General features: G+C 36.8%; 1 protein-coding gene across 1 annotated transcript in view; it reads left to right on the top strand.

The window, feature by feature from the left end:
- The window catches only part of LOC100029129 (olfactory receptor 10J5-like), an 85682-nt gene extending 70577 nt beyond the window's left edge, over positions 1-15105 (top strand). Inside the window, exon 2 of the mRNA XM_056816183.1 lies at positions 14168-15105. Within this exon, the coding sequence (XP_056672161.1) occupies positions 14168-15105 (938 nt within the window). The remainder of the gene's footprint in view (positions 1-14167) is intronic.
- The last annotated feature ends 1966 nt before the right edge of the window (positions 15106-17071 follow it).

Raw genomic sequence — 17071 nt, 5'->3', positions numbered from 1 at the left:
CTTCATCCCTACACACTTACCTGAATGATTCCTTAAATTGTTCTGCAACCCAACTGAATTAGCCTCCCTTGAGCACCTCATGTGTGTAAAACATGATGCCAGGGGAGATACCAAGTATAGAAAAGAAATGGTGCTTTCCCTTATAAAATTTAAAGTGTAGTAAGGGAATACTACAAATAAGCAGAAAACAATAATACAAAACACATTAAAATGTATAAGAGGAAAGCAAACAAAATGTTAGGTAAGGTAATGGTTAGGGGAGAACATTAGTAACTAGAAGGAGGAGGAAAACCAGGAATGTTCATTGGTAAGATTTTTATTTCATCCTCTTCATTGCCGCAGGACCAATCTTCCATGTGAGCTGTCCTTGTCTGTGCCTCTGGATTAGTTATCTTTCCTTTGACTCTCTGATCTGCATATTTCTCTTTTAAAAGATCAATAGATCAATCTTCATATAAACAATCATTTCTTTGTGTAATGAGAGATTTTTGACCTGTTTTGTTTCATACATCCCTTTAGCTGGCGAATGGAGACTAAGAATCTCTTTTCAGAATAATATTTTAATATAATTGAAAGGGAAGCTAGATTTTACTTAGAGGTCAGTGAAAATGAAGATGTCATTTTTCTTCTTATCTAAGTTCAAGACCCCCAAAAAATCTATCCATAGATCCCTTGGGAGTTCTTACACCACAGGTTATAAACCTTTGTGTTGAAGCATCTAACTCTGATCCTTCCTTGCTTGCTTCTGTATTTCAAAAGACTTGTGCTCTCATTGATCATTGACTGAGACTCCCTCCACAATGTAGATGGCAATACACCCATACTTTCTCTTTCTCTGCCCCTCTTTTTCATGTCTTCTTACAGATCTTATGAAAGAGGTTCTCCAAATGGTCGAGGGTCCTTTTTGGCCTTTTAACTTTATGTCCCATTTCTGGATGAAATTAAAAATATATATCTCCCCTATCCTTAGATTCTGAAGAGTAAGGTATTCTTTCAACTGCTTGTCATCCCCTTTAGATTCCTATCCTCCTGCTGTAAGCAAACTTTGTATTTGCCATACTACTCTCATCCTACATGGTACAACAAATATCAGTTTTACCATTCCACTTCTATTTTGTGTGGTTTTTTGTTATATATCTGTCATTTCTTGATTTCTAAAAAGTATATGCACATACTCATACCTGTAGTACAAATTATTTTAAAAAATAGTTGACATTTATACAGTACTTTAAAGTTTGCAAAGTGCTTCCTAGAGATTAAGTAATTTTTATTTTCACAACAGTCCCAGAATGCTATTATCTTCTCATTTTACAGATGAGGAAACTGAGGCAGTCATAGGTGATATAACTTGCTGAGGATCACAGAGCTATTAAATATATGAGTAGGATTAGAATTCAGATGTTCCTGACTACAGCATTCCACTCACTATGCCACCTTTCAATTCCTTAAGAATTTATTTGGAATGTTGACCCTCTGTAATTCTTCATGTTGGCCTAGGAAGCCTTTTTCTGATTATGCTCAACCATTGGCCTTGCTACACTATTTTTCTCTGCTGAAGAAATATGAAGCAGAAGAATCCTCAATATCAGTGATCCAGCCACACCAGAAGGAGAATATGTCTACCCAAACAAGCCAAAGCTGTCTCTTACATGCTGTCCAGACTTTGACTAGAAAAGCAGAAGGGAAAGCTAGGTGACTCAGTAGGTAAAGAGCCTGGCTTGGAGACAGGAAGCCCTGGGTTCAAATTTGGCCTCTGATACTTCTTAGCTATGTGACCCTGGACAAGTCACTAACCCTATTGCCTAGCCCGTCCTGCTCTTCTCCCTTGGAAATGATAGTATTGATTCTAAGACAGAAGGTGAGGGCTTGGAAAAAAGCAGAAGAGATGGATGCCAACATCTCCCATGTGCTATTTTCAGAGACAATTGTGGTTTTGTTTGTTTGTTTCCAAATACCATTCAAAGGCTCACAGCTTTTCTACAGCTGCTTTAGTCTATCAGCTTAGAAAAGAAGCCTGATTGAAGCAAGCGACACAAAATAGCATGAGCCACAGGACATGGCTCAACCCTGAGATGGAGGATGTGTTGGCAAGGATTTATCTCAATCTCCAAACGTGGCAGATAGAGAAGAGGCCAGAAGATAAAGGGGCCGGAACCAGTTTCAGTCCTATCCATATTCTACTGGCCAACAATGTGATGTCTGAGAAGATCAGAATAGAAAGCTCGACTTGCCCAGTCCTACCTGTGAAAGGAAAATGTTGATCCATAAGGAAAGGCAGATGTTTTCCTTTAAAGGATATGAATGAAAAGAAGAACAACATACAGACTGATAAACACATAGCCTCATATAAGGTGGAAGAGCATGGTAGAGACAGTCTTGGACCCTGGCATCCATCCCATCACCATAATAAAGATAGCTAACATATATTGTACTTACTATATGCTAAGCACTTTATAATTGTTATCTCATTTGATTCTCACAAAAGCCATAGGAGGTGAGTGCTATTATTTTACAGATGAGGAAACTGAGGCAAATAGCAGTTATGTGACTTACCAAGGGTGACATGCCTTATGACATGCCTAAGATTAGATTTGATTTCAGGTCTTCCTGACAACAGGTCCTATGCTGTATCCTACTTACAAGAATACCATTGTATTCTTGGAACTTGCTGGACTTTCCATCTTTCTTAGAACTGAATTTTCTTTTATGCATTATCTCCCCCAATAGAAATGTGAGCTCCATGAGAACAAAAACTACCTACTTTTTCTATTTATATCCCAAGAGCCTAGCAGAGTACTGAGCACTTTTAAGTCCTTAACAATGCTTTTTTATTCATTCATTTATTCATTTGGGAGTCAAAGGCCTCTGTTCTAGCCCTCTGGTACACATCTATCTATTTAACTTGAATAAGGCATGAAACCACTCTGAGACTCAGTTTCTTCATTTGTAAAATGACGAATTTAAACCAAGTGACTGCCATTCAAACCTAAGACACTATGATCCTATGACAAAACTATCAGACATTGCTTTGGGTGCTCCCAGTGAGTTCTCTCTATTCACATATAGTTATACAAAAACATCTTTTCCCAAATGAATCAAGATACAAGTAATCAAGGACAATCTTGAAGGAGAATATCACTAGGACTAGGAGAGATAGTAATATATATGTACATATACATATGTACATATATATATATATATATGCATTCCTGCCATAGAAAAGGAAAGGGTCTATGGAATCAACTTATAATTGAGGTCCATGTTTAGAGGAAGGTGCTAAAATATGATTTGTTTTATAGTGGTTTTTTTTTGGGGGGGGGGGCTGGCTTTTATCACCAACCATCAGAGCTCCATCCTGCCTTCTCTATCTCTACCCGATCAGACACTAAACCCAGGTCCACCAGGTTTTAGGGACTCTGAAGTTCTACCACATATGAAAGGCACTAATATCTGAGGACAGCTCCAAGTTCCCCATTTAATTGAATGAAGGAGATGACACCTAGGCTGGGTGCTGAAATCTTCCTTGATTTTTACCCCTTTACAAAAAAAAAAAAGTAAAAAACAATGTGCCCTTCCTCCATAGAACCATAAAACTCTGTTTGAATCTCTCCATGCATATCTAATTCTATCTGGTATTATAATTATCTACGGGCTTGTCCTCCTCATCCAGCTCCAAACCACCAATTCGATTTTAAGTTTATTAAGAAAGGGTCTGATTTATAGCTGAATGTAGGAGAATATGTTAAACCTATAATCAGAATCTGAATCCTCCATGAATTCAAAATCATCCCTGATTCTTCATTCTGCTTTAACCCCCTACAATAGCCACCCCCCAAAAATCAATTGTCCACTTTCCTCTATGCCATTCCACCTCTAAAATATCTCCTCTTATATCAGCCAATAATATACTATCTTATGACATTTGTCTTCTATTGAACTATTTTAAATCTCTTATTTCACTTTATGAGTCTTGTTTCCAACCAGACTATAACATCCTTGAAGGCTTGGTTTAGCTTAAATTGCTTTGTATCCACTGAAGCATCCAACTTGATAGGCATTTAGATATTTTTTACTTCCCTTGTATCCTCACACATGACCTGTTATAATGCTCAACGTAAACATTTATTGACATCCCATAAATTTTTGAGATCAACTAGTGTAATTCCATCATAGTACAGATAAAGAAACTAAAATCCAAAGTAGAAAAGAGTATTTAATCTCATTTTTAAACTATTACTTACTCCTGTGCAGATGATCATAAATCTTTTATCACTACTTTTGGCTGTTCTTCTGAATTCCAGACCTGCATTTGTACCATCTTTAGGACATCTCTACCTTTTGCTCTGCTTTTCACATCTTTTTCCACAAACAGTTGAAAGTCTCTTCACTTCCTCACTCCTCCATTTCTTATGAATAGTGAGTAGAATATGGACTTTGGATTGAGGAATAACTGAGTTCAAATCCTGATCATATGCTTGATAGCTATGTGGTCCTGGGTCGCATCACTTTTCTCAACTTCTATTTCCTCATTTGTAAGATGGGGACAGTAACAGCATTTACTTCACAGGGATGTTGTAGGGATCAAATGAGATATTGTAAATCTCTTTACAAATCTCAAAATATCACAGAAATACAGCTATCATTCTTATTTAATAGGGTCAAACCAAATAATATTTGTAAAGTCCTTTGAAAACTTAAATATTCACTATAAACACATGTATTATTATCATTATAGTTATTACTTGATAATAATAGGAAAAATGACTAAAAACAAGAAAGATTATTATTACTTATTGTTCATGAGAACAAAAACATGTTTGTGTTATTTATGTTGTTCAGAGAGTCACATTTCTGTGACCCCACTTTGGAATTTTTATGGCAAAGATATTGGAGTTGTTTGCTATTTCTTTCTCCAACTCATTTTACAGATGAAGAAACTGAGGCAAATAAGGCAAAGTAACTTGCTCAGGGTCACACAGCAAGTACATGTCCAATGCTAGATTTGAACCCAGGAATGAGTATTTAATTCTGAGCCTAGTGCAATATCCATTGCACCATTAGTTGCCTGTGATTATTATTTCAAACTCCCTTTTCTAACTTCCTTCTCCTTTGGAATACACAACCTTGAGGCTAATCTCATTCTGTATAGACTTCTCACTTCACTTAAAATCTCTGCCCCATAGGTTTCATTCTCATTTTACTTTGACCTGCTCTTTTTTTTCTCCTAGTCAAAACTATGTTTTACCTCTCCTTGGAAAAGGAGTCATAAGTCCCTGTCCTAGCAACTTAAACATTCCACTCAATTGTATTGCATAATTAAACCTTCACATGGTACAATATAGCTCCCTGCTTCACCTTTGCTCTGAAATAATCCTTTTAAAAGAAAGATTTTTAAAAGTAGGCTATGCTAAATATCATCTAGTATAAATTCCTCATTTTAGAAATGAGAAAACTGAGGTCCTGAGAGATTACATAACTTTCCAAAGTGATTTTAATTTTCCCCTAATTTGATTTTATTTGAATTTATATCTTTAGTCTGTAGCCCAAAGTAAGCTAATGCTCTTATTGGAAAAATCATCTCTAGGTCACACACTCAGACTTTGCCCTATGATTCCAAAATGTAGAGGGAAATAAATGACTGCACTTCTTTTTTTTATCCTTACTTTCTGTGTTAGCAACAACTCTAAGACAGAAAGGCAAGGGCTAAGCAAATGGGGTAAAGTAACTTGCCCAGGGTCACACAGTTAGGAAGTGTCTGAAGTCAGATTTGAACCCAAGTCCTCCCCAGTCCAGATCTGGCTGGCAATCTATCCACTGTGCCGAGCTGCCCTTATACTTATTTCTCAACAGGTAAAAACAATTGAGTTTAGCATGTCAGTTGAGAGAAGGCATTGTTTTTTGAGATTTAGTCCTGTGATTTTATTAGCCTCAAGATATCCCTTTCTGAGTATGGAACTTCTCTCCACTAATAAATAATATTAATTCAGCTACAATTTTCAGACTTACACTGCTATTTAGGAGAGATGAGAGGTTAAGTGACTTCCCCATGATCACGCAGTCAAATGTAATACTTGAACCGGGAGTCTTCCTGACTCCAAAGTCAATCATTACACAGAAGCAACAAACTTGACTGCAAAACTACTGTATAGGGTCCAAACATGATTAAAATAAAACTGAGAAATATTTAACTGAATAAAAATATAATACAACATATGTATGGTTAATTTGTGGTTTTCTAAGTCAATATGTTGATCTGTTTCCATTTGAGTTGGACATCATTATGCTATATCACAGTACCTCTCAGTTAAGAGATAGTTTGTGAGAATAATTAGTAAAAATGGGAAATCAGTATATTGTTTGCTTCATCCCACTAGAGGCTGCAGCCCATATTCTTCCCTGCTCTGGGACTTCTGTGCTCCCAGTGCCAAAATTGGTGTTTCTTACAATGGACTCAGAGTACCTATATTCTCCACCTTGTGGCCTACTGTTCAAGATCAACATGAAGTATATCCCTTATCTTATTCTAGGAAGGCCACATGGTATGAAATCAGTCAGTCAATAACCATTTATTAAGCAAGCACCTGTTATTTGCCAGGGATTATGCTAAATGTTGAAGTCAAAATACCTGGATTTTAATCTGGTTTTGTCCCTAACTATGTGGCAATAAGTGAATCACTTCACCTTTTGGGGACTTGGCTTCCTCGTCTCTAAAATGAGAGATTAAGCTAGATGACCTTTCCAGCTCTAAATCTTTGATCCTACAAAAGTGTTTTATTTGGTAGTTTGACCCAGAAGACAAAATTGCTAGTGTTACCTGAGCTTCTGTATACATTACAAAATCTCTTAACCAGAAGTCTCATCCCTGACTGTGCCTGTCGTATGTAAATACCCTCAAGTGCCTGGTTGTGATTTAATTTAATATTATTCCCAATATTACTCTGTTGATAGAATCCTCAACTTTAATCAAGGCATTGCCATAGAAGTACCATACTTCTAAGTCACTCTGTCACTTATAGGGTCTTTGTTTTACTAAATTTGTAACAATATAGTTCTTAGATTCCTGCATACTAAGGATTCCCTGAAGACAGGCTTTTGGCATGAAACAGCTTCTCCTCCTGGATCGCAAATTTTAAAAAGAAACATCCCTCTACATTGAGTGAGCTAGAAGGTTTCCTATAACCTAATATTTGGTTTTAATCTACCCAGACGCAGACAAAGCATCCTTTCATTCTGTCTCTTCTGAGTTTCAGTTTCTTCAGCTATAAAATAGGTATAAAAATACTTAAAGTCCTGGCCTCAGACACTTCCCAGCTGTGTGACCCTGGGCAAGTCACTTGACCCCCATTGCCTAGCCCTTACCACTCTTCTGCCTTGGAGCCAATACACAGTATTGACTCCAAGATGGAAGGTAAGGGTTAAAAAAAAATACTTAAAGTCCTAACTCATAGGATTAAAGTAGGGTACAATACAATGAGAGCTAACCAACCAATCTACAAGTATGTATTTATTAAGCACCTAACTCATAGGATTAAAATAGGATCAAATGTGAAAATAGAAGCAAAAGTCTTTGAAAAATTTAAAGTACTCTCTAAATGTCACTGGGCAGCTCTGGGGCACAATAGATAGCATGTTGGACCTGGGAAGACTCTTCTTGAGTTCAAATCCAGTCTCAGAGAGTAGCTGTATGACTCTGGGCAAGTCACTTTACCCTGCTTATCTCAGTTTTCTCATCTGTAAAATGAGCTAAGAAAGGAAATAAAAAATCACTACAATATCTTTGCCAAGAAAACCCTAAATGGAATCAGAAACAAGTCAGGCATGACTGAAAAATAACTGAACATCAACAATGGAATGTCAACAATTATCAATATCCTCATTTTCATTAGCACTTTTTCACCTAACCTACGAAGGGATCCCTTCTAGTGACAATCCTCTATAGAATCATCCTACATAATCAAACCTCATTCATAGTAGAAAGAGTGTTTGTCTTGTAGCTAAGAAGGCTTAGAATTCAACCTCATCTATAATATAAATTATGTGATCTTAGGCAAGTCCCACCCTCTCTAAATTAGTTTCCTCATTTGTATAAGGGGAAAATTCAACTAAATGACCTCTAAGATCCCTCTCACACTTTCCTCAGATTTTACTGCAAGAAGGAGGTATATTACATTGTGAGCTAACAAATCAATCTACAAGTATATATTAAGCACCTACTATGCACCAATCTATTTAGGGGTACAGGATGTCCTTGCATCAGGACAGTGGTGATAGCCTCTAGTAAATAGTGGATTGGACAAATACAATTTCAGAGAATGTCAATAACCATTTAAATTAACCAGGTTCATACAAAAACTTATGTGGATCAAATGTGTCAGCTGCTTAACTCACCATCCTTAGCTCATGCTTATAAGAAACACATAGAATCACATATAAACAGTTATTGTTTTCCAAAGGATTTTCCTATTTTTCATATCTGGAGAAGAGAAAAGGGATGTTCCTTTCAGGTAATGTAAGAACTTGGAAAAAATAAAAATAAGTTGTTACCTTGCTTCAGTCAGTATTATCAAAAGATAATACACAGGAAACATAATTCATGTCTGATGTCTATGAATATGGGTCATATAGGGAAAGCCTGGAGTAGCCCTCCCAGCTGCCTGTTGTGAGAATCCATTTTATTATTTGCAAAAGCTCCATGAGGCAGAGCTCTTAACTCTTCCTTTTCTCCTCAAAGAACAGCAAATAGCAGTCATGATTGAAAAGAAATGTATAAAAATCCCCATTATTTTTTATTTATAAAAAAGACACTAAAAAAATAAGTTCCATCTTCAAGTTTCAGTTCAGACTTCAGTGTGTTTGTTGTTTATAGATACAGCTGGGAAAGATTTGCAGCAGCATCTGTTTATTATATGCATGATCAATCAAGACACTATGAGCCCAAAACTGTTCTAGCTACTATAGGAAATATATGTACAGTCTAAGATACAGTCTCAACCCCAAAGGCTCTTAGAATCTGCTTGCAATTACAAGATGTAGGCATGTGACAAAGAGAATTAACACAATACAGAATAGAATTAATGCTAAGCCTATGGCAGACCCCGAGTCCAAGCCTTATAGGAGCCTACACCAGGGAGAAATAACCAAGCTGTGTTGAAGTAATGGCAGAATGAGAAGGCAGGGTCCATTTGTACTGTAAGCTGTGGAAGGCACCTCCAACACAGTCATTATTTCTCCTCTCTAGAGATTTCTATAATTCCTTCTATAAACAATAGATATGCTAATGAATAAGCTGATAGTATACCTAAAGGAGTCATTTTGTGAATTTTAGGGTGTATGATTTATATATACTTTGAAATGGGCATAAATTCCCCCAGAAGTATTATAAATTCCTAAAGGATGGGGATCATTTCATTTTCTTTCTTTGTAACCCCAGCACCTAGCACAGTGCTTAGCATAGAACAAAGAAAGTACAAGTAGGTACTTGATATATGTTTGTTAATTGATTTATTGATACATTTTATAGGAACTATTGAGGGGGACTGCATTTGCTGAGCTTAGAAAATGGTCAATCATCGTGAGACACTGAGTTTAAGACTTTAGTTGTCAGTGGTACTAGGTTATTCCCAGTGACGAGATAAAATAATAAGATAGTAGATGAAATGTCACAATTCCTTAAAACGATAATTATGTCTAGGTTTAAACTTTAAAATTAAATGTTTTTCTTAAGTGAGAGTCTAAGTTACTGAGTTGAGACACACTGAATCTGATTATCTCTCATCTGGACTATCCTAAATACAGGTGGGATGAGTGGAAACCAGGAGAAAAATATGAATACATAAAACTGAGAGACCCTTTGATGACTTAAATATGGCTGGAAGAAAGAAATTCCAAGAAATGTTCAGAGAACATGCCACCATATAGTGATACCACATCCAAGTAGATACATATTATAGTGAAGAGAGTGATGGACTTAGAATTGGAAAGACCTGGGCTAAAATCCTGCCTCAGATACTTATTGACTGAGTGACCACCTCTCTGTGACTCACTTTCTTCACCAGTAAAATGGTGGTAATAATAGGGATTATGAGGATCATATGAGATAGGATGTATAAAATGTTTTAAAAACTTAAAGCATTATATGAATACTAGATATTGTTATTTATTATTAATCAATTGATAAATATTTAAGTTTTTGATATGTCAGGTGTAAACCTTAAAATTTCACAGACTTATGAATGTTAAAAATTTTTACTCCACATTGAGGAATCCTCCAATTCCCTACTTGAAATAATTCCCAACCAGATAGTGAAAACTCTACTTGAATGTGAAAACTCCTTGCTATGGGAGGACCTCTATTCCACCCGTACTTAAGAATACTTTAGGGCAGAAAACTCCTTGCTAAACAATGAAAGTCCTTGGACCCATGCTTATAATAAAGCAAGGAGTTCTTTGAGCCAGGCCTGTTTTTAGAATTGATACAATGGGATGCTAGGTACCTAAAAGGGTCCGGCAAGTTTTCTCTTGATGAGATTAGTTGACTCAGCTGTGTTTTCTCTCGTTCAGACTTTCTGAGGAGATTGGTCCACACAGCAGCATTTTTTCTGATTCAGACTTACTGAGGAGATTGGTCGACTTAGCAAGAATTTAGATGGGCAGTCCTTTGGAAAGCATCTACAGTGATTGGTAGATGTAGGGATTTAGGGGAGGTGACATGGGAGAATAACCCCTATTTAAGAAAAAGCAGAATCTCTTGAGGATATATCCTTTTGGAGGAATTCCTTTTGGAAGATCTCTGATGAGGATCGCTTGGGAAGAATCTCTTGAGAGAGGCTCTGGAGAAGGGAAGCTCTTGTAGGACAATCTCTAAGGAGGTCTTGCTGGAGGTCCTCTAAGGGGACTCTGTCCCTCTGGAGGCTCTGGAGAGAGGCCTTTTGGAACAGTCTCTGGCTGGAAGGCTCTCTGGTGAAGTCAGCTGAGATGGAGCTGGCCTGGTGTCACTAGAATCCTTGTTTAGGCAGACCTTGTGGTGAGTGTTAAAAGACTGACTGACTGATTCTCTCTCTTAAGAATCAGGTCTAGGCCATATTGGCTTGAGGCCCTTCATAATTATTCCTTTCCTACTCTTTCTCTCTTTCTCTAATTCCTCATTATATTATTAATTAAAAATCTCTATAAAACCCAGTTGACTTGGGCATTTGAATAATTGGGAATATATTCCCTGGCGACCACCTTATATTTGATTTAAAAACCAAGACACTGTAGTGAAACATATTTCTGCAGTCAAATTTACTCACCCTCTCTTATATCTATCACAATTTATATCTTCCACTATTTTAATCACTACAGTTTAAGACCTCAACCATTTTAAATCTAACAGTGTATGGCGACCTCACGACGTTGGTAAGAAACCCTCAAAAGACTTCTATGAAATCTCTTTCCTTTGTCTCTTTGCTTTATTACTTGCCTATCAGTCAGTTTTGTTTTCTGTTTTAACTTGACTTCAAAATTACAGCTGCAAGAATGGGTGAGTAAAAATCCTTTTTGGTTCTCCTTAAATTTAAGCTGTTTTAGATCTTAGCAACAGGGCCCTAAAATCCTGGCTAGGAGAACTATTTCTAAATCCTCTCCTTTAGGGAACAACTGCCTAAATTAAGATTAAGACAAAACCTGGGGAAAGTTCTGGTCTTGTCCTTCTCCCCACATGTTTACTTTAGAAATATGTGGTTACAGCCAATTCACAACATATTTAACAACTGGCTATTCAGCTCCATGACCAACCTTGTAAAATTTGCATTCTTTTTCTCTCTAAAATTTCTCATACCATGGGATTTATGGCAAAATATAATCAACACAGTACTCCCCCTTGGGATTTTGATTGTTATAGCTGTAATATGGTATTTCTTTACAAAACCCACTTCTCAATCAAACCAACCAAGTGTTCCTTCTACTACTCAACAATATGCAGAACTAAATACTCAGCTTAAGCTTATAGAGGAAGGTCAGGGAGAGATTGTAGCTTTTATGAGAAGCATTAAAAGAGAATTAAGAATATTATCAGAAACTCTGGACAAAGCTCCTCATGCCAACTTGACCTTAGAACCCCCTGCTTCTAACGAACCTACCTCTCCCCCTTCCACCTTGGCCTCAGAAAACTCTAATTCTAATCAATCAACTCTAAGTTCACACCCCACCCAGGCTTCCGACCCAACACAATCAACTCTAAGTTCACACCCTACCCATACTTCTGATCTTAATCACCTTACTGATTCCTCCAATCCAAACACCTCTGTATCCTTTCACACTTCTTCCTTGGCTCCTCCTTCTCATCCTACACAATCTACTTTAAGTTTACATTCCAACCTAAATTCACACCCTATCTCTGAATTTTCTGGCACTATGGGATTACAACAAACCCTTCCTTTTAATGTGCCCAACTCTTCTATGTCTCAGACTTACCCAATTGAAAATGTAGCAAGAAGCCTAGAAAAAGGAGTACCAAATAATTTAGAAAGTTTATTTCCTTTAAGGGAAGTACCTACTTTTAATAAAAATGGAAACTTGATATCTGTATCATCATACACCTTTTACCCCTGAGGATTTAAAAAAAATTGAAGGAAGATATGCCATCATTTGAGGACGAACCAATATTAATTATAAAAAAATTAGAGAACATATTCGGAACTTTTGACCCCATTTGGTTGGATGCTGAGAATATATTAGAAGAATTATTAACAAAGAGAGAAAAAAATAAAATAATCTCTCTGGCTAATCAAAAACGAGGTAGAAGAGGACATTATTGGCCAACTGAAGATCCACATTGGAACCCCAATGTTGAATTAGATTACACAAAACTAAACCAGGCCAGAGAAGCATTATTGACAGCCATGAGAGCTTGCTCTGATAGACCTGAAAAATGGTCAAAATTTGAAAAAACCCGACAACATATTGATGAAACACCCTCCCAGTTATGGACAGACTTATTGACATAGGGAATACATATATGGACCTTGATTTATCCAGAGAAAGAGACATTAGACAAATATGTAGGCAATTTGTTAAGAATTGTTGTTCAGTGATAAAAGACTACTTTAGAACTAGCTGTCCTAATTGGGACTCTATGGACCTCAATGAACTAAGGAGAGTAGCAACCTATGTTTATAAAGGTCATATAAAAAGACCTGAGGAAGATGATACATCAGTGGAAGATTTAATTGAAAAATAAGGGAGAGACTATAGCCCCTTTGTGGGAATTCACAAATAAATCAATAACTTGCCACTTCTGTGAGAAGAAGGGCCACAAAATGATGGAATGTAGAACCTTTCTTAAGATGATTGGAAGGAATACACAGTTTAATAATAGCTTTAGAAATAACTATAGAAATGGTGATAATGGTCATAAAAACCAGAACAACTATAATGATGATAATGGTCATAGAAACCAAAATTTTAGAAATTCTAGAAATTATAATGATGATTATGGAAATAACTATAAGGAACATAGAAATAAGAACTTTAGAAACCAGAATTATAGAAATAGGAACTGGGAAAATAATGACAATGCTCCAAATGAAGAAAATGATAAATCTAACACAGGCACTGTGCTAAGCACTGGGGATATAAAAAGAGGCAAAAGATAGTTCATGCCCTCAAGGACCTTACAATCTAATGAGGGAATTGGCATTATTATTATTGTGTTGTCATCATATATAACTAACTGAAAAAACAACAAAACCCTTACTTTTCATGTTGCAATTAATACTAAGTATTGATTCCAAGACAGAAAAGCAGTAATCTAGTCAACTGGGGTTAAGTGACTTGCCTAGGGTCATACAGCAAGGAAGTATGTAAAGTCATATTTGAACCCAGAACACATCTCTAGACCTGGCTCTCTATCTACTGCACTATCTATCTAGCTGCTCCCATGATTAACTTTTAAAAGGTGCTTGCTGAGACTCAGATGAAGCTCATTCTTAAATCAGGGGTCAAAAAGAAATACAGGCAGAGATTGAATTAATTATTTCATAAACTTTGCTAGAAACTTTCTGGCAACAACAAGGTTACTGAGCACATTTTGGCTGACATTATCTTTATATCTTTTCCTGTATGATGAAAAGTCCATTTAAGGAAAACTCCTCCATTCTGACACTTTTAATTGCTTTCAGATCCTGAGATAACCCAATGCAGAAAAAGAACCACACTGTGGTGACCATGTTCACCTTTCAGGGATTCTCCAGCTTCCATGAACACCAGATCACACTTTTTGCAGTGTTCCTCACTTTATACATCATAACCCTGGCCAGCAATGTCATCATTGTGGCTGTCATCTGCATTGACCACTATCTCCACACCCCTATGTACTTCTTCCTGAGCATCTTGTCCACTTCTGAGACCTTGTATACACTAGTCATCATCCCACGGATGCTATCCAGCCTTATAGGATGGAACCAGCCCATCTCCCTGGAAGGCTGTGCCACTCAAATGTTCTTCTTTGTCACTTTGGCCATCAACAACTGCTTCCTGCTCACAGCAATGGGGTATGACCGCTATGTGGCCATTTGCAACCCCTTGAGATATATGATTGTCATGAATAAAAAGGTGTGTGCCCACTTAGTGGGTGGGGCATGTGTCATTGGTTTGACCATGGCATCTGTACAGGTGACATCCATATTCAGCTTGACCTTCTGTGAAGCAGAGGTGGCCCACTTCTACTGTGACATCCTCCCCATGATGAAACTTGCCTGTATAGATACAACAATCAATGAAATCATCAATTTTGTTGTCAGTTTAGGAGTGATCCTGGTGCCCATGGGCTTAATATTTATCTCCTACATCCTTATTATCTCTGCCATTCTCAAGATAGCCTCAGCTGAGGGACGGAAAAAGACCTTTGCCACTTGTGCTTCCCACCTCACAGTAGTCATTGTCCACTATGGCTGTGCCTCCATTGCCTACCTCAAGCCCAAATCAGAAAACTCAATGGAACAAGACAGATTACTCTCTATTACTTACACTCTCATCACACCACTGTTGAATCCTGTTGTGTATAGCCTGAGAAACAAGGAAGTCAAGGATGCTCTAAGGCGAGTCATAGGCAAAAAGTTCTCTTAAGTAATCAACTATTTTTCAGCATATTTTGAGCCCATGAATCTTATATGCTGACCACAAATATTACAAACAATCCAAGTATACTAAAGTTGTCCCTGAATTTGAAGCAAAACTCAGACTTCTCTACTACTAAGCAGTATGGACTTGAGAAACTAGTGTTTCTCATTGCTTAGACATTGCTGAAAAAGAAAAGGGTACTTGCCTGGTCCCTGGGGATTCCTGATATTTATTGATTGATTGAATGTTTGATTAATTCCTACAGATTCATTTGGCTTAGACAGAAATACTGATCCTCCCTGTTTAGTTCACCTGGAGATAGAAAATTGGTTTTCCCAAATGAATTAACCAACAAATATCAAACTATCAACAAGTATTGTTGATACCTTGGTACAATTACATGAAAGAAAGTATAGCCAGGAGGAAATGAAGTGGTAAAATGTATTGTTCAACTGTTCCTACTTGCTCCCCACATACTACTACTGACTCATCGCCTATATGAATCCAGTCTAAATGTTCTTTCTTTGATCTAGGAAGTTGTAACAAAAGAATCTATTATCATCACCCTTCACTCTCTGTCCTTCCCTCCATCTCCCTGTTTCTTTTTGTCTGTGCCTCTGTCTCTCTCTGTCTTTCTTTGTCTCTCTCTCGTCCTCCCCAGATCCTCTCAAAGAAAAAATATTAATGCTGTTCTTTGTGTTTTGGGAAATGTCTTCCAGAAATAAGGTTATTAAGCATTAAGTAAAGTATACAAGAATTTCTTAGAAAGATTATTCAGATTAACCTAATCTCTCACTATCTCATGCCCTTTGACATGCTCTCTACCCAACAACAAATTGAAATAACATTTATAATGTTTATAATCTTTAACAAGGAAAAAATCATAATATATTAAAATATATAGTGCATTATTGAAATATAGTTTGGAATTAACATTTCAGAATAATTCATTACTTAATTCCTTCCTTGACTATTATCCTCAAGATAGGAAAGAACATTCTGGCAATTTGTATTGCAACCCTTTCTGAATAAGAGAAGGGGACTCTTCCTTGAGATTGGTCACAACAAGCCAATAACTTCAGGGAATAGGAAACACTAATACCTAAACAAGACAAAAAATAAGCTTGATTATCACCCTTAAAATCAATTTTCCTGAGAAAAGAACTTAGCTTTTATTCTGTTTACTTTCCTAAAAGGAAAAATGTGTAAAGATTTTTGGTCTGGAGAAAATATTATATCAATATTTTCAGTTGAACTTAAAATGGAGTTTTAATATGATTTCACCTCCCCCTTACCACTAGTGTAAAAATATTTTTATTTTTAAAATTGCAAAGTTTAAATTCCTTTTAAGAAGAATTTTAGGTTAAGAAAGATGCTACCTCTCTGAATCCAGAAGCTGAACTATTTGGAGAAGACACCATGAAGATACCTCCAGACCACAAGCTACACGAGAAGATCAAGAATGAACTTTGGGTGTGGTTGATTGAACATTTATTTGTATGTATACTTTCATGCCAAAGGGGACTGCCTCCTAACTGGCTTTTTGTCAATGCATCTAGCAATTATTGGTTTTCTTCTTTTTTCCTCTTATCCTCAAATTATTGTAATCTTTAAGTTGATTATGTTTTCATGATCCTTTGGGGGGAAATTTTTCCCAATAGGATCAAATGATGAAATGTAAAAATGGAGATTTGAACCCCGGACTTCAATTTGCAGAAGTCCTTGGTAGCTCCCAGAGTTCCCCATAATCCCAGGTGAGGTCCTCACCTGGGCTGAGAGCAAAAGAGGGGTATTTAAACTGACTCCGCCTACTTCTCTGTCTCTCGGCTTCCACTTTTAGGGACAGGTGGCTAGGGCAAAATGTAGGTTGCACGTGCTTTCTTATTTTGTATTTTCTTTATTTCTTAATCTCTAATAAACCTCTAAAAATATAATTCACTGAGACACTGAGTTGCCTCCCCATAGTGAGGAA

The sequence above is a fragment of the Monodelphis domestica genome, chromosome 2 (assembly GCF_027887165.1).
Source record: "Monodelphis domestica isolate mMonDom1 chromosome 2, mMonDom1.pri, whole genome shotgun sequence".
NCBI lineage: Eukaryota > Metazoa > Chordata > Mammalia > Didelphimorphia > Didelphidae > Monodelphis > Monodelphis domestica.
The sequence above is the reverse complement of the archived record's forward strand: the minus strand, read 5'-3'. Positions and strand labels throughout refer to the sequence as shown.